The 27,995-nt window shown below is 40.2% G+C and overlaps 1 protein-coding gene across 1 annotated transcript in view; it reads right to left on the bottom strand.

Moving 5' to 3' along the window:
- Positions 1-27,995, bottom strand: part of wnt6b (wingless-type MMTV integration site family, member 6b) — a 54,554-nt gene that overhangs the window by 12,569 nt on the left and 13,990 nt on the right. Inside the window, exon 2 of the mRNA XM_036576886.1 lies at positions 13,305-13,525. Coding sequence (XP_036432779.1) covers positions 13,305-13,525 — 221 coding nt within the window. The remainder of the gene's footprint in view (positions 1-13,304; positions 13,526-27,995) is intronic.

Here is a 27,995-nt window from a genome sequence, read left to right as displayed (position 1 = left end):
TCTGATTTCTTTCGCATTTCTCAGTCTGAGCATGTGTAAAAACAGACAGTGGTACCAGAAATAAGCGAGCAGCGTCGCCGCGAGACGCAGCAGAACACTTTTGGAGCAACGCTGAGACCAAATAAATGCTTGACAAAATGAAAGATTTAAATATTCTTCATCTTCTAAATGATGTATGTTCATGTTTTCAGATAAAGTGGCGAAGCAGCGTCATGAAGTTTGAGTTTCACACTACGTTTACATCACGTCTTCTTCTGTGAGTTTATTGGCTGGTTGTAAAGCAGAAATTTGATTACTCTCTGACTCCTGTAGACTCAGAGTTTCCCCATTATCTGATTACTGAGGTGTATGTAAATGCGTTGATCAGATTACTGTCCAAATCTGATTTTCTGCAGTTATCAGATTTTTAAGTTGTTTCATGATTTTGAGAACTTTTTCATGCAAGTCCTCAAAGATTTTGCAGTTTTACCATCATTAATGTTCCATATTGGAGGAATGTACTGCTGTGTGATGTGTTTAGTGCTGTGCTGTGTCATTATATTCAGTATTGAGTGTGTTGTACCTAGAACATTCTGCTCTGCCTATTTTCGTCTATCCCTACATGATCATGTCACACCTGTCACTTGTCATGTAGTGACTGAGCCTAATCTTGGCATCAGTCCAGCTTATAAAATTGTGGCCGTCCACTGTTCAATGGGCCAGCTAAATGTCAGGTACCTGCCCACAAGAAATTAATTCCCCAGACATACGGCTGCTGCGGCCTGGCAGGTTTGGATTCTGTAATATATAAACTCAGAAGACTTGTGTAGGTTCACTGGTGGTTTTGGATAGTAAATAAAATGTCTATATTTGTGTTGTAGTCATGGCGACCCCTGATTCCCATCACCACCACTGTAAAGAAATCTGATTCTGTACCATCAATCATTTTTCACCAAACCACTCTGTTTACATCTCAACCACTGAATTATGCGGAATTTTTAAAAGCTCAGTGGTATTCCCCTTCAATTCAAATTTTGAAAGGTGGTGAAGTGTCCCCAAACCCCAATAAACTCCCAATAAAACCACAGGCCGTTTCCTGGTGTCCTGCAGCGATGACTTACAGCTGCCCAGTAACACAGTGTACTGCAGGGGGGCCCAATCCTGGTCCTGGAGATCTACCACACTGTAGAGTTTAGCTCTGACCCTAATTTAACACACCTGATCCAGGTAATGAAGGCCTTCAGAGGCACCTGAATTAGAGCCAGGTGTGTTGGATCTGAACTCTCCAGGGTGGTAGATCTCCAGGACCAGGACTGAGGTAGATCTCCACCCCTGCTCCACCCAAATAATGAGCTTCAGCATCTCGATCCTCTCTGTGTTATTAACCAGCACAGGAGGATTCAGCGCTAATCTGAGTGTGCAGCTCGGTTCTCTAAAACATTACAGTCTCTCCTCTGTTTCTACAATGACTGAGAAGAAGCTCTTTGTTTTTTTACTCAGTAAATGATGCGCTGATCCAGGCTGAGCTCAGACCCCTCCATCAGTGGGATTCACACCTATCCCCTCTGAGCCGCAGATAAGACGCAGAAACAGAGTGACAATTCTCCAAATTTTACCGCCCCCTTTTTTTATTATTAATTTTCCTCTGAGACACAAATTCCATACAAATTTGTCCGGAAGTGTGTGCCTGGGCATGTCGAGCAGAGAGCGCGCTCAGTCAGGAGGGGCTTCTGCCAGAATTAACAAATATTTTTATAGTCAATGCTGCATGTGACTGTGAGTTCAAAGGGGGCAGATCAGTGCAGGTGTGTGTGTTTATATACACTAAATGGATAAAAGTATTGGGACACACCCCTTAATCATTAAATTCAGATGTTTCATTCAGTCTCGTTGCCACAGGTGTATAAAATCAAGCCACTAGCCATGCAGTCTGCCTTTACACACATTAGTGATAGAATGGCTTGTTCTAAAGAGCTCACTGAATTCGAGCATGGTGCTGTAATAGAATGCCACCGTTGCAACAAGACAGTTTGTGAAATTTCTTCCCTCCTAGATGTTCCACGATCAACTGTGAGTGATATTATTGAAAAGTGGAAGCGTTTAGGAACCACAGCAACTCAGCCACGAAGTGTCAGACCATGTAAAGTTACAGAGCAGGTCTCCGAGTGCTGAGGAGCATAGAGCATAAAAGACACCAACGCTCTGCTGATCAATAACTGCAGAGTTCAAACCTCCACTGGCATCAACATCAGCACAAACACTAAGCGCCGGGAGCTTCATGGCAGGGTTTTCATGGCTGAGCAGCTGCACGCAAACCTTATATTACCATACAATGCCACGGATTCTGTGGAGTGACGAATCACATGTCTCTATCTGTCAGTCTGATGGATGAGTCTGGGTTTGGCGAATGCCAGGAGAACGTTACCTGCCTGACTGCACTGTGCCAGCTGTAAAGTTTGGTGGAGGAGGGATGATGCTATGGGGTTGTTTTTCAGGGGTTGATCTAGAACCCTTAGTTCCAGTGAAGGGAAACCCTAATGCTTCAGCACCAAGACATTTTGAACAACTGTACTCTTCCAACTTTGTGGGAACAGTTTGGGGAAGAACCTTCTCTGTTCCAGCATGACTGAGCCCCAGTGCACAAAGCAGCTCCATAAAGGCCTGACTGGGTGAGTTTGGTGTGGAAGAACTTGACTGGCCCTCACAGAGCCCTGACCTCAACCCCATCCAACACCTTTGGGACTAGAATGGAGATTGTGAGCCAGGCCCTCTCATCCAACATCAGTGTCTGACCTCACAAATGCTGTTCTGGATAAATGGGCAGAAATTCCCACAGACACTCTCCAACATCTTGTAGAAGCTTCCCAGAAGAGTGGAAGCTGTTAGAGCTGCAAAGGGGACAAACTCCATATTAATGCCTATGGATTTAGAATGGGATTCATAAAAGCTCCTGTAGATGTAATGATTCCCAATACTCTTGTCCACATCACGTTACATTGATGTGCTAATGACAGGCTTGCTCTCCATTGGACAATACTGACAAGTGCACCAGCGTCCCCTACTCTGAGCTCCACCTTTACAAGCCATTTGATTTGTTTACAAACTTCACTCTCAGTTTGTCCACACATAGTAAGTCTATGCCCACCTTTAGCCCAAAGTGTGCCATGGTTGTCCCCAGATGTTCTTGTTATGGGATCCCATATTTCTGAATGAGAAACACCCTATTCCTGTTTCCTCATGCTGTACTGTGTGAGCAGCACTCTGAAGAGCATGTGTGTGTGGCAGAGTTAAATTTATCCACACTGCACTTCAGCAGGTATGAAAGGGATTAGAGAAGAGAAGAGAGTTTTACTGATCTTCCCGCCAGCACTGAGAGGAAACAGCAGCGTGAGTTACCTGATACAAGCTCAACATTCTCATATTTCCATCTCTCTCTGTGTCTATATATATATATATATATATATATATATATATATATATGTGTATGTGTGTGTGTGTGTGTGTGTGTGTGTGTGTTCATAGCATTGTACTGAACTGGTTCAGAGTCAGAGTTGAAAACACATTTGGGACTTTTAACTGTTTTTGGACTTCACACTAAAATCCTGTTGCTTTGACTGACCCTTAATTATGTTTATTTTATTAATTTGCTAATGATTCAACATCATATTTTGTCACTACTAAAACATAACACTACTGAAATTTTACTGAATGTTTCTGTAGTGACCGTTTCGGTAGTGAGAGTTTTAGCACATTTTGATCAATACTATGCTAGCCAGTACATGACTATCAAACACAGCTTTGAACAGTTGTACACACATAAAATCATGACATTTTTCATTAAATCACAATAAAGTTTACTTATCTGCAGAAAATATGCATTTCAGTAGTGACAGCTCAGTGTTCCACACTGATTTTCAAGCTTTGGGACACATTTACTTCAAAACAATAGGATCTAACTGCTCACTATGAGGCCATTTTGAACACATGAAATCATAATATTTTTCATTAAAACAAATTGTTGAAAAATCTGTTTCAGTACTGACAATTCTTAATGTTACACACTGATGTTCAGACTCTGGGTGATTCAAAAAGATTCATCCGACTTCAAAATTTCGCTTGTAAATAATTACAGATCAATGCAGTAAACTGTAAATGGTCTAAATGAGCATAAAGTTTATTATGTAATTGTACAAGGTCTCAGTATGAACCTCCTCCAGCTGTACAGACAACATCAACACCATAGTCAGATTCATCCCATACTGGATTGAGCATGTCGGGTGTCGCTGCACTCACGGCTCTTTCAGTGCGATTTCGGAGATCATCCAGTGTTGTTGCATGGCACTTAAACAGAATCCTTAACGTACCCCCACAAAAAAGTCACATGGCATGAGATCTGGTGATGCTGACCTTTTTCTTGGAACTGTTGGCACCAACGACGAACACTGAGCTGTTGGAGGTTCACTGCCATACTGACAGTCAGAAACTCTACAACCCCCTCTTTCAATTGGATTGTGATTGGTTCCTAGGCACCTCACGGTTGTAAAAAATTTCACACTTTGAAATCGGATGAATCTTTTTGAATCACCCTGTACAATAAGTAGTGATTTTAGTAAATAACACTAATATAACAAGTAGACGTGATTTCATGTATATGAATGTGCTTGTTTAACCATTTCCTGCCCTTAGTAAAGGGCTTTCGTCAAATAACTGATTTATCTAATCAGTCCTTCATTATATTAAATCTGGTGCTGCTTATGGAATTTAATAAATGTGTGTGATGGCTGGGAGCATCCAGGAGAAATTTGGAACCTAACTCTGTTCTTCTAACCCGCTCACAGAATATCAGCTATTTTAATAAAAAAATAAGCAGTTCTTTGTTCATTTTCACTGTTTTAAAGTTTTATTCTGGTGTTTTTCAGGCAAAAACATACTCATTATCAAGATAACTGGGTTTAAACAGTTCGCTTAGACGTATCTCTCTCAGCTCGCGTTATCTGACACTGCAGATGCCAGAAACATCTGCTGTGCAAATGCTGATATAAACATTACTCCATCAGCTCCTGGAAAAGAACGAGACCCTGAAATGACCCCCATGCCCTCTTGTTATCACTTGATTAAACCTGTTGCTGACCCACTGCCTCATTCTCATCTGACTGTTGTCATTATGGACTCATACAGCAGGGCATACATCTGGCCTGGCTCCAGAACAAAATCACTAAGGGTGCCTCAGTGGAGGTGTTTATTAGTTTATTCAGATATAGAGTAAAATGCAAAGCTGGAGTTCGACTGTCATTATAAAAAGTCTGTAAACTTACTGGAGCCTCCCATATTTTAACTGCTAATTTGTGGAAATTACATTAGAAATTCCAGTATGATTCATTTAAGTAGCCTGCATGTTAGTTTGATTAATTTCCCCAACACTAGTGAACATCCAGAATGCTCGCGACCGCAATACCATACACCATTCACAGTGATCAGGTTCTATATGCACTATGTAGATGAATTAGTCTTCATGCTACACTAGCAGAGCCTTTCAATGTACCTAAAAAGTTATCTGCATTAGTCACAGGTTGGTCCAAAGGCTCAACTGAGGATAAAAATTCAAAGTGATGGTGTAATACATATTTTGTACCCTTATAGAATCAGACCTGGCACATAGGCATGTAAATATTTGGACGTTGACAAAGTTATTGTTATTTTAGCTTTGTTCCACAGCATATTTGTGGTGAAATAATGGAAATAATGCTTACAAGCTCAAAGTGCAGACTTTCAGCTTTAATCTGAGGGTGTTTACATACAAATCAAGGAAACATGTAGGAATCACAACCATTTTTATATATATAGCCTCCCATTTTTAGGGCCTAAAAAGTTATGGGACAAACTAACACAATCATAAATTAAATTGTCATTTTTAATACTTGGTTGCAAATCTTTTGTGGTCCAAGGCTGGAAACCATTAACATCAATAGATTCTGGGTTTCTTCTGTGGTGATGCTCTGCCAGGCCTTCACTGCAGCTGTCTTTAGTTGTTGCCTGTTCTTCAGCTGTTTTACCTTCAGTTTTGTCTTCGGTGAGTGAAATGCATGCTCGATTGGACTGAGGTCAGGTGATTGACTTGGCCACAGCAGAACATTCCACTTGGATTCCTTTAAAACTTGGGTTGTTTGATCATATAAAACAGACATATATTACACTTCAGTATTAAACCTGTTATTTTTGTCAGCAGTCACATCATCAGTAAATGCAAAGGGAGCCAGTTACACTGGCTGCCATACATGCCCTTGCCCTACACTACCTCCACCATGCTGGACAGATGAGGTGGTACGCATTGCATCATGAGCAGTTCCTTCTCTTCTCCATATTCTTCTATTCCCATTGTTCTGGTACAAATTGATCTTTGTCTCATCTGTCCATAAGATGTTGTTCAAGAACTGTACCGGCCTTTCAAGATCTTTCAAGAGGTCTTCTTGCTTTTCAGGCTTATCATTGGTTTGCATTTTGGGGTAAACCCTCTGTATTTACTCTGGTGAAATCTTCACTTGTTTGTTGACTTTGACACAGATATGCCAACCTCCTGGAGGGGGTTCTTGACGTGGCCAAATGTTGTGAAAGAGCTTTTCTTTACTAGGAAAAGAATTCTTGTGTAATCCACCAGTTGTTTTCTGTGGTCTTCTAGGCCTTTTGGCATTTCTGAGCTCATCGGTTCAATTTTCTTCTTTTTAAAATTGTACCAAATCCTTGGGATAGCCCCACCTAATGTTTCTGCCATCACTCTGATGGGTTTGTTTTGATGTTTCAGCCTAATGATGGCTTGCTTCAATGGCAGTGGCAGCTCTTTGGACTTCATATTGAGAGTTAACAACAGATTCCAGATGCAAATGCCACACTTGAAATCATCTCTAGACCTTTTATCTGCTAACTTGGTAATAAAATAAAGAGGGAATAACACACATGTGGCCATGGAACAGCTGAGCAGCCAATTGTCCCATTACTTTTAAGCCCCAAAAATGGGGGACTGTATGGAAATGGTTGTAATTCCTGCACTGTTTGCCTGATTTGGATGTAAAGACCCTCAAATTACAGCTGAAAGTGCTGCGCTTAAAACCCATTCATTATTCAATTCCAATATGCTGTCATACACAGCTAATCTAACAATACTTTTGTCAATGTCCAAATATTTATAGACCCAACTGTAGGTGCCTCTGCTTCATTTCCTGTGGCAGCAGTTCTGTGCAAATACGGAGCAAATAGGAATAAAAATCATGTTTAGGTAACTTAGTGGTTAGTGCTGGTCTATCCAGTGCTATGGATTTCAGCAGAGGTGAACATTCAGGAATCAGGAATAGTTTTTCTCTGCCATATCTAAATGGCCATATCTAACAGAGCTCTCCTATTGGTTAAGATCTCAAGAGCTGAAGAGAAGCCCTAGAGCTACACCAGGACCGGGCTGCACCAGGTTTGTGTAAGTTTATACTTAAGTTTGTGCATAAAGTCTTTACTGAGTCCTTAGTTACACTAGTTAGTTTCAAACTATCCTTTTACTAAATTCGGTTGCACCACAAATCCATAAATCGTGTCTTAACTAGTAACAGCATATTTGAGGTGAAATAATGAAAATAATGCATACAAGCTCAAAGTGCAGACTTTCGGCTTTAATCTGAGGGTATTTACATCCAAATCAGAGAAACAATGTAGGAATTACATTTATTTTTATATATGCTGCCTATTTTTAGGGCCTAAATAGTCATTGGACAAACTAATATAATCACAAATTAAATTATAATTTTTAATACTTAGTTGCAAATCTTTTGCGGTCCAAGGCTGGAAACTATTAACATCAATAGATTCTGGGTTACTTCACTGGTGAACAGCTAACTAATGTGCATGTCGCTTTAACGGAACATGTTATGAACCTATCAGTAAACCCGCTGTCATGGAAACGCAGCTGCTCTGACTTTTCAATGGAAAAAAATATCCAGCGTAGAATAGAACGATGTGCACAGGTTAAACTGAATAAAACTAATTATCTACAGCCGCTGTCTGTTTATTCTGTAATATTTCTCTTAGACAACCAAATACTCAGCTTTTTAACTTACGGTTTCTGGCTGAGCGACACAGCAGCCTCAGTTTAGCCGTTTGTGCAGCTGCTGAGTCTCACTGAGCTTCACGCTCGGAGTTTAAACCAGGCCGAGGATTAGAGCTGTATGTAGAATCACAACGTACAGTGTTGAGAATTTTTAGCTTCGTTAACCAAAAAAGTCTTGTTTTTAGTCTTTTTTTGTGTTTTCTATGTTGTTTCTGACGGTCTCCCCAAAACTCACACCTGCTGAGGGGGAGGTGTTAATATTTAGTCACTACTAAGGTCAACATTAAAACTAGTTTGTAGTTTGGATTTAGTGATGCATAAACCTGAACTTAGTAAACACTTGAAAGGCCAAAAAATGTTCATGTGAAGCACTATTAATTTAGTACTAACAGCCTACTAGAGTCCCATAGGGATGCTAGTAGAAGTTGGCATTACTGTAGAGTTGTTTTCTTTTTTTTTTTCTCAGGTTTTAACATCCACATCCCAAACTGAAGGCCTAGCTCTAATAGTCATGGTTCACCAATGTGTTTCAGATAGTGTCTGAAACCATCAATCTAGAACCCTGAAGTACAGCAGAAGGGAGGCGTGTCAGAAGGTGATTGCTGCTGCTCTTTAATACGCTTTGAAACATTTTGTGAGAGATAATTACATTGGTTACCATCAATGGTTCACTGGGGCACGGAGTTAGCCATCTCTGGTCAGGTAAACTTGCGTTTTAGCACCATGCCTCCAAAGCAGCCAATAGTCGTTGGTTGACCTAACTATAAAGAAGCATTTCTATTGAAATTTGGCATTGGGAGGCTTCTCGCCCCAGGCCCCATCAGCGGCATGGGCTGGTGTGTTTGAATAGGGAAGAAAACAGCCCACGGTTATTTGAGCAGGGCAGAAATATGTGCGGCTCTTTGTGCGAAGCCCCGGCACTTCGCTTCGTAACAGGAAGTCGAACCTGCCTCGGCCTGAGCTGCTCTCGCTGACACGTGGTCATTAAAGAGCCGTAATTGTGGCGAATGTTTCAAAACAGCAGAGCCACTTAAGCCTCCACCTATAGACGTGGAGGAATTTATGATTAATTTCTACTTCGCCAGGCAGTCAGTCAGCCAGTCTCGGTCTGGCTCCATCCTCCGCAGACGCTTCTGCAGCCCGTGTGGGAACATGTCTGCCCACCTGGGGCGAAATCATCAATTCAGCTAAAGCTCTTGCAGGAGACATGACTGTGTTTCAAATCAAGTACTTACGTAGCTCAGCAAGTGGGTGTTTACACAGAGGGTACGCAAGGGTACGTACACTACTGCTTCAGGAATAATGGTTTTAATTATATGAAACGGCTTAATTTGCAGATAAAGGCATAAAATGATTCTTATGAATTTTTAACCACTTTCCATGCTACATAAAATAAAAACTGAAACATTTTTCCCCACAGTGTTGGCACCCATGAAAGCAGTAATGACGATTATTATTATTATTATCATTATTATTATAATAATGATGATGATATAATGATCCTGGTATGGCTGGTTTGACTGGTTGTCTCAAATATATTAAGCTGTATATGGATCATGCTACTCAACTGGTTCAAAGTCAGAATTGAAAACATTATGGAAGTTTGCTGTGAGTGATCCTATAACTTAATTATGTTAATTTTATTAAAACAAAACATTGAACATTCCATTTTATCACATCCAGAACAATCATAACACTAATGAAACTTCACCAAATGTTTCAGCAGTGACTGTTTCAGTAGTGACTGTTTCAGTACTGACAGTTTTAGCTCATTTTGAGCAGAACTCAAACATTAGTAGGTACATGACCAGCAAACACAGCTTTGAACAGCTTTACACTCATCATCATTTTTTTCATTAAACCACAAAAAAGGTTTACTTAACTGCAGAAAATCTGTGTTTCGGTAGTGACAATTTCTTAATGTTCCACACTGGTTTTCACACTTTGGGACACATTTACTTCAAAATAATGGGATCTAACTGCTCACCATGTGGCCATGAGGGACAGGGATGCAGCCTCACTTCCTGCTCTAAATTACAGGGGCGGAGCTAAAATAAGGCTCCGCCTACAGACTAAAACTCAATGTGTTTCGGTAGTGACATGAATACATGGAAAAGCAGTCTTTTTTTTTATCAAACTCATGATAAATCTAAATCTTTTAACTTCACTTTAAAAGAAATAAAATATATATTAAAAAAAAACAACAAAAAATACAAAACTACTATAAGTATTATTAAATTTACAGGTATGAATTTAGGGTTTGGGACAAAGACCTCCCAAAAGAAAGCACCCTGTAAATGATAATTTTATAATTATATTTATCTTATATTATATCTCCATTAATATCTTGGGTTTAAATATATCAGAATATAATCCTTGTAAATATCTAAGCTATGAATACTTCATTGTTTTTTATTTACTTATATACATATATATATATATTTTTTTTTTTTTTACTATTGGATTGCAGTTTGAACTAATTTGTTAGAATTGTCCATATGTAATATTCCCCCCCCCCACCCCCTCCCACCCCGCCCAAATGTGCTGTTCGTGAATGAGCCCCAGTGAGATTACAATTCCAACTGTCCAAGACTATTTGATATCCAGGAAACTGACCCATAGAGTCCAGTTTAAGAGTGGAGTGCGCTGGGTCTGAACTGAGGCCTGGGTATAAAACCTTACTCTGCATGGAGGCAGTCACACCGAGTGAGTATAAGCAAGAAATCAGACCAAATTCTTCCGCTGCCCATTGCGTTCCTTCAATCTTGGCCAAAGGGCTTCCTCCAAGCCTGGCCTGGATCAGACAGTGTGCCCTCTGCTGGCAGTAAAACCCTATAGCAGGACTCAGGAGTCCTGGCAATGGCTGATATATGTATCACAGCCTAAATGCTGCTGTTAACAGGATGATTTGGTTGAAAATGTTGAACAAGGAATGAGAGTAAATAAAGTCCACCAGTTCCTTTATCTGGTGTGGCCCAGAGTACGCTGGGTTCCCCTTCGAGTCTTGGGTTCTCTCAATGTTTTTTTTCTCATGCTTTTAGGGGGTGTCTCCTTTTGAGTCTTGGTTCTTCTCAGTGTTCTTCCTCATGCTCTGAGGGAGTTTCTCCTTTTGAGTCTTGGTTCTTCTCAGTGGTTCTTCCTCATGTTCTTAGGGAGTTCTCCTTTTGAGTCTTGGTTCTTCTCAGTGGTTCTTCCTCATGTTCTTAGGGAGTTCTCCTTTTGAGTCTTGGTTCTTCTCAGTGTTCTTCCTCATGCTCTTAGGGAGTGTCTCCTTTTGAGTCTTGGTTCTTCTCAGTGGTTCTTCCTCATGCTCTCAGGAAGTTTCTCCTTTTGAGACTTGGTTCCTCTCAGTGGTTCTTCCTCATGTTCTTAGGGAAGATCTCCTTTTGAATGTTGGTTCCTCTAAGTGGTTCTTCCTTATGCTCTTGGGATGTTTGATTGTTCTCATTCCTGGTTCCTCTCAGTGGTTCTTTCTCATGCTCTTGGTGACTGACTCTGTCTCCCTTTGTGACACTCACTAAGGAGGTTGCTCCCACATTTCTGGAAAGCTGCTTTAGAACAATAGCTGAAACTGAAGCTAACAGCTATCTATTAGCATTATTTTATTTGTACGATGCCCATCAGTGGCTACCAGCTTTTAATTCATAATAGTGTTAACATTTCAGCTCAAACTCTTCCTTTACTGCCAGCTCAGCTCTCTGTATAGACTCATCTGAGCTGATTACAGGCCTCGACTGGACTTAACTCAAGCAGCTGGCACTAAACAGTATGGACTCATACCATTGCTGCTCTGAAACTGCTGCTTACAATATTTGGTCAGACATTAAGAAAAATAAAGTATCCTTGTTTTATGACCAGTTTGGGCTAGTCCAGAAGTAAGAATAGGCCTACTCTCTGACTAGAGCAGGCTGGCGCTGCCTCAGATGATCTTTGAGATTTTGAGAAGTTTACAAAACATTAGATAATAGGATCCACTTTTAGAAGCACCAGCAACAAAACATGAACAATAGTGCCTATACAGAGAAGCAGAGCCTACATTAGTTTTATTACTCTCTTCAAAGGGCTGGTACATTAGTGATTATGTAGGGCAATTTGGGGGGTAATTTTCCAGAGGCAATTTAAAGCAGGGCAAGATTAGTGAAGATGTATGAGTGTCTGAAACACAACAGCCAGCCTTGTTCATTTGGTTACAGAGGCCGCTGCCTGGATCTGAGCAGAGGGCATTGGGCACTGGGTCCTAGGATTAGGGTCAAAGGTCACGCCCTACCAAAGATTCATAGCCCGTCTTCCATGTTAAACAAAATTTGACCTCTGCTTTAATTTTTCTCTCTACTTTGTTCTTCCTCTCCATTTTTACCTTAAACAGTATTTAATATTGCACACTGGAGTCACTCATGTCATTGACGACAAGGTCCACAAGGCTAACGATTAGAAGGTAAAGGAACAGACACAATCAATTAATCGGAATAATAGGAATGTGGTGTTTCATTCAGTCTCAGTGGGTGATTGTTGGGTTGGGACAGAATTTTGTCAGCTATTGTTGGGATCATGCAGAATTTTGTGGCCTATAATCAGGTTGGGACAGAATTTGATCAATTTTGTCCAAATTAGGGCTATATTTGAATTAGGACAGAATTTTTTGGGCTCCATTTGGTCTGGGATGAACATTTTGTTGAGTTAGTACAGACTTTTTTAGGCTACAATGTTTAGGCTACAAAAGTTGAGACAGAATTTTGCTGGACTAAAGTTGGTTTTGGATGGAATTTTTTCATTTTCAACTGGAGTTGGGATAGAATTTCCGATTGTGAACCTTAAATAAGTGTTTCCAGGTGAAAAGTTCGTATTTGTACCTTTTCATTACTGAATGTTTTAAAACAGAACAGTAAAATAAAAGCCTGGAGACGAGACGGGGTGTGTGGAGTCAGTACAGCTTAGAACATATCATTTCAGTGGATTATGGTTCAGTTATGTTCCCTGACTAAAGGTACTGAGATGAACCCTTGAGGGTTCCACCCCAGTGATAAAAGGGGTTCTGTCCCAGTGACAGTTTAGTGTCTTTTTTCTGTACCGTCGGGTTCTGGCAGAACTTTGCTGGGCTACAATCAGGTTGGGACAGAATTCTGTTGGGCTAGTTGGGTTAGGACTATAAACTTGGTGCTATGGGTGGAGCTGTAATGTTTAAAGGATGTACTCAGGTTTGAATAAAAAATTCAGGCCCAATTAAAGTTCTAGCGCTCACCTTGCTGCAGGATCTTGCCAAAGTATTTGTTATGGCTGGTGCAGTTCCATCGCCGAAAGCGGAACTGATACTGGCACTCCCGGACCCCCAGCCTGGCACCTTTGGCAACTTCGTTGACAATCTCAGGCTGGGTCTGGCACAGTTCGGCCTGTTTTCCAGCCAGTCGCCTAGTCTTCCTGCAGATGCTATTCGGGTCCATGACCAAAGGACTACCCACTGCCCTGCAGGACACAACATGCCATCTCATCAGATAATACACCAGACACAGCTAATATTTCTTTTAACCCTTAAGAAGTCAGAAGATAATAAAATCATATTGTAATCTGATGTTATTCCACAGCAACTGTGTGGAAAGTGCAGATTTTTAACTTTTAATTCATACCACATTTGTGTTCATACGTATAAGAGTTAATAACAATAATAATAATAATAATGATCATAATCATCAACTTTATTTAAATAGCACCTTTCCCACATTCAAAATTCAAAGATCAAAGTGCTTTACAATACAAAGTAGAAAAGTAAAAACAACAGAGAAAGAAGAGAAAAAAAGTAATCACAAATAAAATAAACACATAAAAAATGTAGCAAATAAAAGCAATAACAGAAAAGGGTATATATAATAATATGTAAAATTAAAATACACAAGATAGAAGTATAAATAATAGTACACAACATCTTAGCAATCACCTCCAATACCATAACAACCATATAGCAACTCTCTAGCCATCACTAGAGATACCGTAGCAACCACTAACAACGCCCTAGTAACCACCAGCGATACCCTAAGAACCATCTAACAACATCCTAGCAACCACCTGGAATATTAACCACTTATCAATATATTAACCACAATACCATTCCAACTGCCTACAAACATCTGAGCCACCGTCTAAGATAATATAGTAATTGCCTAGCAAGACCCTAGAAACCACTGTAACATCCACTTAGTAACACCCTAGCAGCCACCTGAAATACCATTGCAACTGCTAAGCAACAACATCCAACCATATCGACTTCCTTGCAATCACCTGAAGTACCATAGCAACCACCTACCAACACCCTAGCCACCACCTGCAATAGCAACTGCTTAACAACAACCTACCAACCACCTATAATATCAGAGAAAACAACGAGCAGCCACCTGTAATACCATAGAAACAGCTGTTTAAACAATCAAATAACGACTACAACCACTTTTAAAATTCCCCAAGAACAACCGCATAAAAACATAAACAAACCATTACCTTCAGTCATTCAGTTCGATATAAACCCAATCAGCTTAAACACAGTCTACAACTGCCCCTTTCAAAAGACCCAAACCTGTCAGTGCAGAACGTAAATCAAAGGTAAATGTAATTCATTTTGTGAATGGTCTTAAACGCTGGAGTTAACGTACAACGGCAAATTCATTCTTTAACCCTGAAGGTAGCCACGCAGACTGCTGGTCACCATAGCAATGCAGACAATGCAGATAACTCAGTCTCACCTACCTAGTAGCTAACGAAAAGACAAAGAGAAAGATTTAAGATGAACGTCACTGATGTGGAGATGAATGGACTTGCATTTATGATCAATTTCGAATTTTCCCGTTCCATCTTAAATGGTGCAGCAGTTACATTTGGGCACCTCAGGTGCCATTTAAGGTGTAACGGGAAGATTAGAACAAGAAGCTAAAGAATAAGAAGCTGACCTCAGCCTCATAAAAAAAAGAACATTGAGAGACATTTTACAAGAAACCGATCTAGTGGAAATGTTTCCTGCTGGAGATGTGAGAAAAGCGGCTATAGCTGAGCTAAAGATTAAAGCAAAGCAAAGTAAGTCTGCGTTTTCGTTTATATTATATTTTTTTAGTCTATACCAGAACATTATCTAGCACATATTAAGACATATTTTCAGACAAGATGGTAAAACGTTACTTCAATGAAATTGACATAGAAGTCTGTGGCTCCCAAGGTGGTTTGACTTTATTTGAAAGGACAAAATGGCTCTTCTTAACATTTGGTTAGACGTCTCCTGAGCAATGTTAAGGCTTTTGTCTTTTAGGTCATGAATTTCCCAACATGTTTGCAAACTGTAATTCCTTTTTTTTTTTTATGTAAATGTAAAGCATTATAAATTCCACTTCACACCAAGGTCCCGCACATCCTCGTATTCACTTCTGGGGTTTGGAAAAGTTCATTGTTTTTCACTCTTAACAAAGACAATACACAAAGGAAAGGAAAGTGCCAGAGTCGGACACACTGCACTGTCAGCGATGATGGTATAATTCATATAAAAATAAACAGATTGTATTCAGGAGAGAGAAAGCCGTCTTACTTATGGCATTTCTTGTATGAACTAAGGTCAAATAAACTTAATCTACGTCTACTACAGTACAGTGTCAGTGATAATGGTATAACTCCTCTAACAATAAACAGACAGCATTTAAGAAAGGAGAAAGCTGAATCTTAATTGCTGCGTTTTGTCAAGAGTGACGACAGACGTGTGTTTACACTCGGGGAAAACTGTTTACTTCAGCGGTTGATGGGAGAGGAATCGCCCTGCCAGGGCTTCCCGCGACAGCCTCTCTGACGTAATGTGAGAACAGCAGAGTCCTCCGGGCCTCTGGCCGGATCAGGCTCAAGTGAGTTTTTATCATTACGGCGCTGTCTGGAGGAGCCGAGGCTGAGAGAGGACACCTCATTGCTTTTCATTCACCCCTGTCAAGGCTAATCTTTCAGACTAATAACATTCATCTGCCGCACGAGTTTGTTTTAAGAAGTCGAAAACGCGCCGCTCTTGCCAACCTCTTCCACGGCGGTCCGACAAGAAATACGAGAGGAGAGATAGCAGGTTCACGAGTGATGAGTCCCATCTTGATTGGCCAAATATTTCACTTAAATAAGCGCCGCTTAGTCAATGGCAGTGGCGAGACCCAGAACGCTGTAAAAATGTCTTTTGGCAAGATCAGACTCTCATACGTTAAAGGAGAGCAGTATGAAAAACACATATGACTTCGTCATCAGAGTGAGGACAGAGTGAATTTACAGCACCGGTCAAAAGTTTGGAAATACTTGAGGTTTTTTGAATGTAGAGTCAGGACCATAACTAAACATTTGGATAAAGTTATTGTTATTTTATCTGTCTACCACAGCATATTGGAGTAAAATTAAATAATGAATAGAATCTCAGCTTTACTTTGAGGACAGTTATATCCAAATTGGATGAATGATGCAGGAATTACAATCATTTTCATAGACTGAGGCTGAAACATCAAAACGAACCCATCCTAGTGATAGTAAAACCATTAGGTGTGGCCAGCTCAACTATTTGGTACATTATTAAAAAGAAAGAATGGACTGGTGAGCTCAGAAACACCAAAAGGACTGGAAGACCATGGAAAGATGATAGAAGCAGCCTTTCCCTGGTGAATCCTCTGGCCACGTCAAGAACACCTTCCAGGAGGTCTGTGTTTCTGTGTCAAAGTCAAAAACCAAGATCAGAGTAAATACAGAGGCTTTACCACAAGATGTCCTGATAAGACAGAAAGACCAGATTAGAGTTTACTAACCATCTTAAAAAGCCTGTACAGTTCTGGAACATCTTATGAAAAAAGATCAGCTTGTACCAGAATGATAGGAAGAGAAGAATTTGGAGGAGAGAAGGAACTGCTTATGATCCAAATCATACCACCTCATCTGTCCAGCATGGTGGAGGTAGTGTCAAGGCGCTGGTGTGAATGGCTGCTAACAGAACTGGTTCCCTTGTATTTACTTAAGTTGTGACTGCCAACGAAAGCAGAAGGACTGCAAAGGATTTTCAACCAAGTATTAAAAATTATGATTATATTTATTTATTACTTTTGATGTATGAAAATGGTCATAATTTCTACACCATTCACCCAATGTTTGTAAATACTTTCAAATTAAATCTGAACATCTGCGCTTTCACTTTCATTAAGTCATGTCAATTTCAATATACTGTGGTAGACAGCTAAATTACCAATAACTTTGTCTACATCCAAATATTTATGGAGCTGACTGTGTTTGTCATAATCTTATTGTTTTAGCATTTTGATGTACAGGCTTGTGCTTAAATGCTTAAACAAAGATAAATACAGTTGATGTATATGTATTTATTTATTTACAAGAAACATTTTCTTCTTCGGTCATGTTGGAAAAGTGCCTCTAGTGGCTCCTCATGAAGCTGCCTGAGAGAACACCAAGAGTGTCCAAAGCTGCATCAAAGTCCTGAGTGGAGCAGTTGTCCTCATTATCTAACACAGTGGTGCTCAGTTCAGCCCTCAGGGCTCCTCAGATGGTCCATATTTTTGCTCCAGCCCAACTCACAACACATAAGAATAGAGCAAAAATGTGGACCCTCTGGGAGGCCCTGAGGACCAAATTGAGGACAATTAATGTTAGATTCCAGAAATAACAGTTAGCATTCTCCTCCTAGTGTGCTGAGCTATCTAAAGATGTGTTAGCAGCAGTTTGAAAAGATGTGGTGGAGCGTCACATATCATGGAGGACGTATGTGCTAGCCTTCACCTTTCCAGCTTGGTAGCACTGTGTGATAGAGGGAGATCTAGCTGGAGAGGGGGAATCAGACATGACTAAATTAGGGGTAAAATCGGAGGAGAAAATTAGAGATGTAACAATATTTTATTGTATCAAACTGTAACTCAGTCTATCACAGCGTATCATGGTTTTATGACTTGCATGTTAGCTTGGGGCTAACATATTTCCTTGTGGCTAGAGAGTTAAATCAGGACGCTATAAAGCTTTTGTTTGAAATGTTGTACTTTTATAAAGCTGTATAACGTACTGATAAACTGAAAATGGAAATATTGACATTAATATAGGGCACATGTTTATGAATTTTGTCCATCCTTACAACTCAAACAAGCTGCACAAAATGGGGGGCTACCACAATAGAAGACAGTTTGGACTTGTTTAACACCTTTTTGGTCTGAATAAGTCTGAATATCCTCAGGCAAATGAGTGTTTTATTGATTTTGTAAGTGAATATAAGTTAACATGTTCTACAGAGAACACACCTACACATGGCATTTTCTGCAAACTTTGGCGCACAATTTCTTCAAACCCAATTCGATAATAGTAGGGATGGTCTTTGAAATGCTGTTAAAAACAGAAAGCGGTGATTAGTAAATTCTGCTTGCCCTGAATTAAATTGAAAAGGTACAAAAACACATAAAAATACATAAAATATTGTGTTTTTGTACCTTTTCATCACATCATTTTTTTATTTGTAAATATTCACTCATTAAAATGTAATGCCTGCAACACATTCCAGAAAGTCAAGGCAGGAGCATGTTTACCACTGTGTTACACTATCTTTCCTTTTAATGGCGCTTAATAATCGTTTGGGGACTGAAGACACAAACTGATCCAGTTTTGAAAGCAGAATGTTTAGTCATTCTTCAGTTCTATCTTCGTCTTCGGCTGTGCAACCATACTAGTCCTTCATTGTATTTTGGGAGACAGATCTGAACTGCCGGCAGGTTAGTCTGCCTGCTCTCTCTAATCATGCAGCCATGCTGTTGTAACATGTGCAGACTGTTTCTTTGTATTGTCATGTTGGAATAAGCACCCCGAAAAAGGCAGCATATGTTGCTCCAAAATGTGTTCAGAGTTAATGGTTCCTTCACAGATGTGCAGGTTACTCACTAATACCTCCCACACCATGATAGACGCTGGATTTTGAACTTTACACTGGTAACAATCTGGATGTTCATTTTCTTCTTATTTCCATAAACAATCTGAAAGGTTGACTCATCAGACCACAGCACACATTTCCACCATGCATCCATCCATTTCAAATGAACTCAAGCCCAGAGAAGTCGGCAGCGTTTCTGGTTGCTGTTGATATGTGGCTTCCACTGTGCACAGTACAGCCTTGCATTTGTGGATGCATTGATGAATGGTGTTTACTGACATTGGTTTGTCAAAGTATTTTCTATCCCATGTGGTTCTATCCATCACAGAAACATGCCTGTTTTTAATGCAGTGCTGTCTGAGGACTCGAAGATCACCAGTATTCAATTACGGTTTTCGTCCTTGCCCTTTATACAGAGACATTTCTCCAGATTCTCTGAATCCTTTGAAGATATTATGCACGGTTAAGAGTGAACTACCTTAAATCTTCATCTGGGGAGCATTATTTTTAAACTGTTGGATATTGTTGCTGAGGCATTTCTGGCAAAGCACTGCGCCTCATAAGGGACAAGGCCTTTCCTGGATGCTCCAAGCATGATCACTTGTTTAAGATGTTTTTTGAACATTTCATAAAGTTCCCAAACTTAAATTACTACTTTTTTTGGAATGTGTTACAGGCACGAGAGTACATTTAAAAAAAAATAATAATAATTTTATAAAGTTAACATCAAAAGTCTTGGTTTTTTTACTGTTTTGTTCAAATACAAGTCAAAGTGGATTTACAAGTTATTTGCATTTTACTTATTGTCCTGTTTTTTTGCAATTTGTAACATACTAGAAAAAAACAACATAAAATATAAAGTGTGCAATATTTTGAACAGGCCACATTTTATGTTTTAGTTTTTTCCCAATACGTTAAATTTAGCAATTTAAAATCATCAAAATATGTAACCAGGGGTGCCCACATGTTGGATATGACTGTAAGTGTCGCTTCCATATGTGTAATTTCATTATTTAGTTGATAGCTTGTAGTTGATATCTTTGCTGTAATTTTAAAGCATGTAAAACAGTAAAAATAATGATTATGGGCGTTGAAACTGACTGTACTGTACTCTTTCGGTGAGACTGAGGTTACTAAAGTAAAAGCAGTGTTTTTTATCGCAGCAGTTGTAACAGCCAGTTATTAGTGACTAACATGCCTTGTACTGTCTCTGCTCTGTTCTTTCTGAGCCGTATCACCCGAGGCTTACGACTCTTGGAGTCTTCTCTTTCCCGGCCATTATTGACAATACATTGACAAGGTTTCTAGGAGACTGCAATAGGAGGAGGAACACATCATCCCTGACCAAACGCCTAATCCAGCACACCCGCCCCATGCGTGATTGGAGCGTGCAGATGCAGCTCCTCTATAACCGCTGATTATCTGATGTGTCACAGCCCCGGGACCTGCAGGCCAGAACCACACCGCTTTAACGCTCGGCTGGAATAACGGCTCAGCGTTTTACAGCAGGACGTGTAGACTCGTAAAACAAAAGCAGCCTCGCTCTCTCCAAAAACTGTTTCACTATTGAGGAGGGTGAGGTTTAGAAAGCACTGAATTTTAAAGCGATAGTTTTGTAAAAACTCAAGTTTATACTTTTCTCCGTACCCAGCCAGGACAAATTTGGTGCCTCCAGTTTGCTTCTTTTGTTTTAGCACAGGAGCTATTAGGGTAATGCAGCTAAGTGATACCCCACCAATTAGCATGTTGCTAACTGCATGCCTGAATCATCTCGCACATTCCTCTAACTGTGTGATGTTGTTCAGTATCTCTAATCGACTTAACTATGTGGTTTCTGACACTGTATGACACACTGTTATCTATAAAAACGGACTATAGTACAGACCAAATTTAAGCTTAAAGATGACTGTGACTGCTTTTTGGTTTCACAACAAGGTTTTATCCATTGTTATGAATAATAGTATATTATACAGTGTCAGAAACCACATAAGCTGTGGCAATTATTACATATTCACCTGCACATAATTCTTAAAGCTGATGGCAAATATTTTCCACAGTTGTTAGCTTTTCCAATCATATGTTTATATCACTAAATAAAGAATATGAATAAAGGTAACAGTGAGTGACATTTGTTTATTTGATGTTTGTTAATGACGCCTTTAGAGGGCGGCGCTGAGCGACGTTTGTGTATTTGATGGTTGTTAATGATGCCTTTAGATGGCGGCGCTGAGCGACGTTTGTGTAGTTTATGTTCGTTAATGACGACTTTAGAGGGCGGCGCTGAGCGACGTTTGTTTATTTGATGTTCGTTAATGACGCCTTTAGAGGGCAGCGCTGAGCGACTGCTAAGTATGGACAGCTAGGAAAAGTTAATGGACATTTAATCAGCCAGTTCGGCCACTTCATACTGTACTCCACTAGTTGTATACACTGATAACCACCTATAATTACTTCATTAATTCCAATCATTTTTATCACCATTTTTCAGCAGCTAAAATGTAGTATAAAATGGTGACATAAGTAAGTCTGTATAATTTAGTCTGTTTGAGATTACTTAAAAACAACAACAGCCAACCAGCATTAGGTGCACAAGGCTAATTGGTGGGCTATAAGCTTCTACTACCTGTTAGCTACACTAGCCTCATAGCTCCAGTGCTAAAACTAAAGCAGCAGTAACTCCAGACCCCAAACATGACTTGTCTGCACATCTACATTCAGGGTGAGAAGGAGGACTGTGTAAATGAGATTTTGCGCTGAACTATCGTTTTAAGGAAGGGTTTGGATATCACCTCAGCCCGATGAGGGCTGGCAGGGACAGATATGTGGTCAGAAAATAGTCTGAGTAATTCAAAGATATTTGTTTTTGTCTCGGTCGACCCGTCCCGTCCTCAGGCTCTAATCGAAACCAGCCGTGACCCACGAAGGACACTGAGAAAGACTGAGCTGGACAAGCGCCCTGTAGAGCTCGCTGGACTTCTGCACTGATCTGAGTTCAGTGCTGAGCTGATATGAAGTGTTTCTGTGATGGTGGTTGAGGTTTGGATTTAGGCAGAGCTCACTGGCCCTAGATTTGAATCAATGGGAACACAGGAACAAACACTGCACTGCAGATAAGACTTCATTAGCGCTGAACCTTCCCACTTCTCCTGTTTCTGACCGACTGTTTTCATTGTATTTTCAGACATGGAGACACAGAGGGAACAGTTCTTCGCTCACAGCAACAAAACAGGAAAAATACTCTACCTGGCAGACGAATAATTCAATAAGTCACAGCAACAGTAACAACAGAAACAATGAAAACAACAAAAGATTTACAACAACAAGAACAATAAAAAGAGGAATAAGAATATAAATAATAATGACAGTGATTGTTTAAAGAGCATAAATGACAAATAAAATAAAAAATGAAGAGAGAGAGAGAGAGGAAAGGAATATAGGACAACACAGACTGAGTAAGAGGAAGAAAGAGAGAGAAATTAAAGAGAAAGAGAGGCCAAACGAGAGATCAAGAGTAAGAAAAAAGAGAGATGAGAGAGAACGAGAAGGTATGAGAGAGAGCAGGAGAGAGAAAGAAAGAAAGAGGAAAAGAGACGGACATAAGAACGAGAGGGATGAAAAAGAGAAAGAGAGAGAAAGAGAAGAGAAAGAGAGATCACAGAAAGATGTAGAGACGGAGAGAGAACAGAAAGAGAGCAACAGAAGGTGAGAGAGAAAGAGAGAGAGAGGGAGGAGAAAGATAGAAAGAGGGAAAGAGAGAGAAGGACAGGGCGAGAGAGGGAGCAAGAGAGAAAAAGAGAGAGAGAGGAGAGGATGAGAGAGCAAAAGAAAAAAGGAAAGAAAGAGAGAGAAAGGAGAAACAGTGCGAGAGAGAGAAAGAGAGAAAAAATGGGAAAGAACAGAGAGAGAGGGAAAGAGAGGGCGAGGGACAGCGAGACAAAGAAAACGAGAGAAGGGAAGAGAGAAAAGACAGAACAGAAAGAGGGGGCGAGAGAGCAACAGAAGGAGAGAAAGAAAGAGAGAGGAGAAAAAAGACAGAAAGAGGGAAAAACAGAATGAGAGAGGGAGCAAGAGAAAGAAAAAGAGAGAGAAGCAGAGGATGTGAGAGCGAGAGAAAGAAAAGAGGAGACAGAGAGAGAGAAAAGAGAAACAGTGCAAGATGGGAGAGAACAGAGAGAGGGAGATTAGAAAGAGAGGGATGAGAAAGAGATCACAGAAAGATGTAGAGAGGAAGAGAGAGAGAGAAAAGATAGAACAGAAAGAGGGGTGAGAGAGCAACAGAAGGAGAGAGAGAGAGAGAAAGAGAGTTAGAGGAAAAAAACAGATAGAAAGAGGAGAAGAGAGAGAAAGACAGGAAGAGAGAGGGAGCAAGAGAAAGAAAAGAAAGAGAGAAAAGAGAAACAGCGCAAGAGAGAGAGAGAAAGAGAAAAGATGGGAGAGAACAGAGAGAGAAAGGGAAAGAGAGGGTGAGAGACATCGAGAGGAAGACAAAGAGAGAGGGAGAGAGAGACTGGGAGATTGAGAGAGAAAGCAAGTGAAAGAGCAAGAGAGAAAGATGTGTGTGTGTGAGAGAGAGAGAGAGAGAGAGAGAGAGAGAGCTTCAGTCCAGAGATATGAAACAGGACCCAACAATCGCCGATGACTGTTTAATCTGCGATATAAAAGGTGAAATCATCAGATAATCCATAATCTCATTCTGTCTTTTATCTCTCGCTGTAAAAAGATGGAGTCTAATCTCAACATCAACACGGACGCAGCGTCGGCGCGTAATCAGAAACAGCCTGAACGGCTCTGCGTGATGGATCATAAAGATAATACAGACGGGAACAGAGAGGGAACCTGATTAAGAGGAGCTATCCAAACAATCCGAACACTCACCACCCCCCCCCCTCCATCCCCCTCCACCGCACGCCCACGGAGCCTCAGGTTTCATTATGAATCGCGCGGCCGCAGATAGATAAGTCTCCTCTTTTTCTCTCGGAGAAAGAGGGAAATTCATCCCGTCTTAATCCCCAAACTATGCTGGATATGTGTTGAGTTGCGGAGGGCCGCGGTGGCTGTGGGTTCAGGGCTGCGGCGTGTGGCGCTCGGCCATGGCCCAGTCACACGGCTCTGCACTAAATCAAACCGCTGGAACCTCGGCGTCACGTGCGTGACGACCAGGCAGCGGGTCACGGCCTGAACCTGGAACAGGGGCGCGGACTGGGTGTACAGAGCTGTAAGAATGCACTGAAGCATCGATTTTACAGGGAGTGTCAGAATTTCAGAACCTTAGAATCTATTACCAGGTTATCAGTCCATAGTCCTCATTATAAAGCAGAGAGTCCAGAAACTCCTTTACTCTGAAATCTGATCTGTTGATTCACCAGTCAGGACTGAATTCAGGACAGTAGCTATTCCAGAATATCAGCTCCTAACTTCATAATCTCATCATTAACTCCAGATAAGAAAACAGCATCACACAAACATCCTAACTAGACTAAACCTCCTAAATCCTGTCCTAACTTTAGGATGAACCCCAACAGGGTCCTCACTTCTGTTTCTATGGTTTTTAGGCAGCTGAGTCAGCAGCATAGTTCACTACCAGCATAATGAGCTCCATTTATCTCTACTGTAAAACGCTGCTTTCACTGTGAGATGATTTTCTTTTCTAACTCTGCGTTTTAAAGATCTCAGACGCTGCAGACTCGATCTCCACCGCCCCTCTGATCACCTTCGTGTGTTAATGTTGATGATGAAATATTACAGTGATGGTGGTGAATAATGAGGAGACGGAGCTGAACGTGTGTCTGTTTATTAGGAGGAGTAACGTTAGCATGCTCGGCTAAAGCGTTTGGGAAATGGAGACTGAAACTGGGCAGCGGCGACGCTCTGATAAACAGCAGGGGGCGCTCTCCCAGCATTCACTACTTACAGTTTATCACATTTTAGCTTTGTTTGACCTTTTTCACATCAGTAACATTAACTGTCTGGCTAACTAGCTTAATTATTCTGATTACGTGTTTACGTTTCAGCTGTGCGCGTATGGTCAGTTGCTAAGTAACAGACATAACAGTTGATTGTTGACTCCGATCGAGTAAGTTAAGATTTCCTAACTGGAGATAAGTCAGATCTTAACTTAAGACAAAAAGATAGGAATTTTCTGTAATATGGCCCCCCGTCCTAAAATCTGATTGGTTGAACTGCATTGTAAAATACTCAATATTGGCCGACCTATGAGCAACTGAATTCTGAATTAATGCGCCAACTCACTAAAATCCTCGAGTTGTTCATGGAACAAAAGCCCTATTCGGATGGAATCAGTTTTCCATGGGGAGGTGCAGTAATGCCAGTTTACCACAGGACTTCTGGAATGTTTATTAAAGATTTGCATGGGATAAGCAATCTCAGTAGAGATGGGAGCGACTTGATTTATGCATTGCCTTCACTCCAGAAAAGTGTAGAAAACATTCAGTGAACATTAAGTGAATGCAGAGCGTCATTAGCATCGCCATTAGCTTGGGAATTCACAGCAAACAGACAACTTCACCATATAAAATCAAACCTTTTCGGTAATTTTACATGTTCATGTGAGGTATGACAGTAATGTTACATATCAGCTTGCTTTTAATCACAGAGAACGAAAGTAAACGCTTCTTCGAGCCTTCATACTTAAGAAACTCTGTTTCCTCAGGATGTGATAGTGTTTTACCGACATAGCGAGTCGCACAGGATTAATATAACCTGAGGTTATTTATATGGGTCACTTTATGGAAGGTCAAGGATGCCGGAATCTTTCCTGAAGTGGTCGGTAAAATGACTGACATGGGGCTAAGGTCACTGAGAAACACCGTTAAAAATTACATCACCGCACCTCCTCATGTAAAACTAATCCCATCCGAATAGGGCTTTTGACTGTAATCCTGCTCACATGGACCACCGAGCGTACGGAGAAATGAACTAAGAACCCGGTTCTGTTTAAACTGAGGAGCTGACAACTTATTTTCTTAACTAGAACAAGGCTATTTGGCTAGCTAACAGGTTAGAAGATTGCTAACAGGCTAAACAACTCCTCCTTTAGGTACTTACACCATGACTTACTATAAAACTGGAATATAAAAGACTAAAGAATATGTCACTTGAATGTCTTACAGGCTTTAAATGTTCATGTTTTGGTCAGATCTGCTTTGCATAGCATCAAACCCAGACTGAATCTCAAACAGCTCCCTACACCCTAAATAGTGCGCTATGTAAGTTCTGAAATTCTGGCTGTTTGTTAGATATATTATGCGCTGTTTGGGTGCAGTAGGGAGTATTTTTAGTGCACTATGTAGGTAGCAGGGGCCATTTGATAGTCAGGACGTACAACACCATTAACTTGATGCTAAATAAGACAGGAAATCGCATAGAGGTGCTAATGAACATTAGCATTGACATCGCTGTGATAATTTGGTGAGCAAAGACCACTTATTACGCAATGATTTTAGCATCACACATTGCTATATTATGATATGTTAATTATTATGTGACGATCATGAAGTGATTGCAATATGCAATGTTGGGCAATTTATTGCTCTTTTTCTCTTTTAGCAGTCCATGGTTGCTTGGCAACAATAATATACTCTAAAATAACTTTCTTGGTGCAATAATTGTTTGTCTGTTATTATATAAATTAAAATATCAGTCAGAATGACAAATTATTTATTGAAAGATTGTGTATTTTATTATAGTTTATGTTGTCCATCATTATATAAAAGCAATATGCCACCTGAGGCCATGCATATCTCAGTTAAGGGGGTTTTACTCCACTCCACACCTTACCTGTGTAGAAAATCACTGTAAAGCACAGCCTCTTATGGCTTTTTGCTTTAACAAGGTATATGCCAGGTGAGCAATATGACTATTTATTGTCATCATGATAAAGTGCGTCATGATCAGTGTTGGGGTTGGTACTCACAAAAAGTAATCTATTAAAAATGAGCAGTTACTTCTTTCAGAATGTAATGAGATTACTGTACTTTTCTAAAGTAATCTAATTTAGGGACAAGTTAAATAGTCGACTAATAAATCTATTAGTCTGTGGGCAGCAGTCCACAGGACAGTCCAGGACAGTGCCTGAAAGGCAGTGGTGGTAAAAACTGAAGTGAACAGGCAGGAGGAGAGAATAGAAAACTTTTTCTGTCCAAGGTACTTTTTTAATGTGGAAATACTATACAAGATTAAACCAATTCCACTGCAAAATGCATCAACTGCACCAAAATACAGGCTTGTAAGCTAGTCTGGGTCAGTTTTGAGAACCACTATAGGAAAGAGCCGCTTGACTGACATGCAAAACATCCAGTGACAGACCATTTAGCGTGACAAGTGCAACGAAAACAAACTCAGAATACCGGTAGGCAAGAATGCGTTAATACAGTCCCTTAAACAGGCAAATGCTAATGGTAAGCTATTGCAGCTAATGTTACAAGCCTAATCTTTTTTTGACCTCAAATCTTTCAGCTTGAAAACAGCACATTTGTGAAGAGTCGGTAATCTGATAAATATGTGTGATAAATTACGCTAAAAGTTTTATTTCATTAAATTTACTTGAGAAAAGTGTTAAGATAACCTTGAATTTTAAAACCATAGGTATCTTTAAGTGTTTAACAACGAATACATCAAGTTTGTTTTGGTTTGGTGAACATTTAAAACAATGGTTTCAAAGTTTTGGACATGAAATGAATTGGTTTTAAACCCTTTGTTGTAGCTATTTTTAGCTCTATTTAATAAGGATGGCAGTGATCTGATAGCCAGTATTGGTTTTCAGCCAACATCATCAGGAAATGCTGTATCAGATATCGGATGAAATAAGGAATGACTCCATCCAGTCCTGTAACAAATCTATCCTGAAATAGCACAGACTTGCTTTTAGTGGAAAGTGGGTCACATGATAACAACAGCAGCCATGTGATAATATCACATGATAATAGTGGCAATGTAACCGAATTAAGAAGACAAAGCCTATAGCTAACCCTTTTTCAACTACTTAAAACCTACAGAAAATTCTTATCAGTG

Source organism: Colossoma macropomum, unplaced genomic scaffold (assembly GCF_904425465.1).
Source record: "Colossoma macropomum unplaced genomic scaffold, Colossoma_macropomum, whole genome shotgun sequence".
Taxonomy (NCBI): Eukaryota; Metazoa; Chordata; class Actinopteri; order Characiformes; family Serrasalmidae; genus Colossoma; species Colossoma macropomum.
This window is presented reverse-complemented; position numbering and strand designations above follow the sequence as displayed.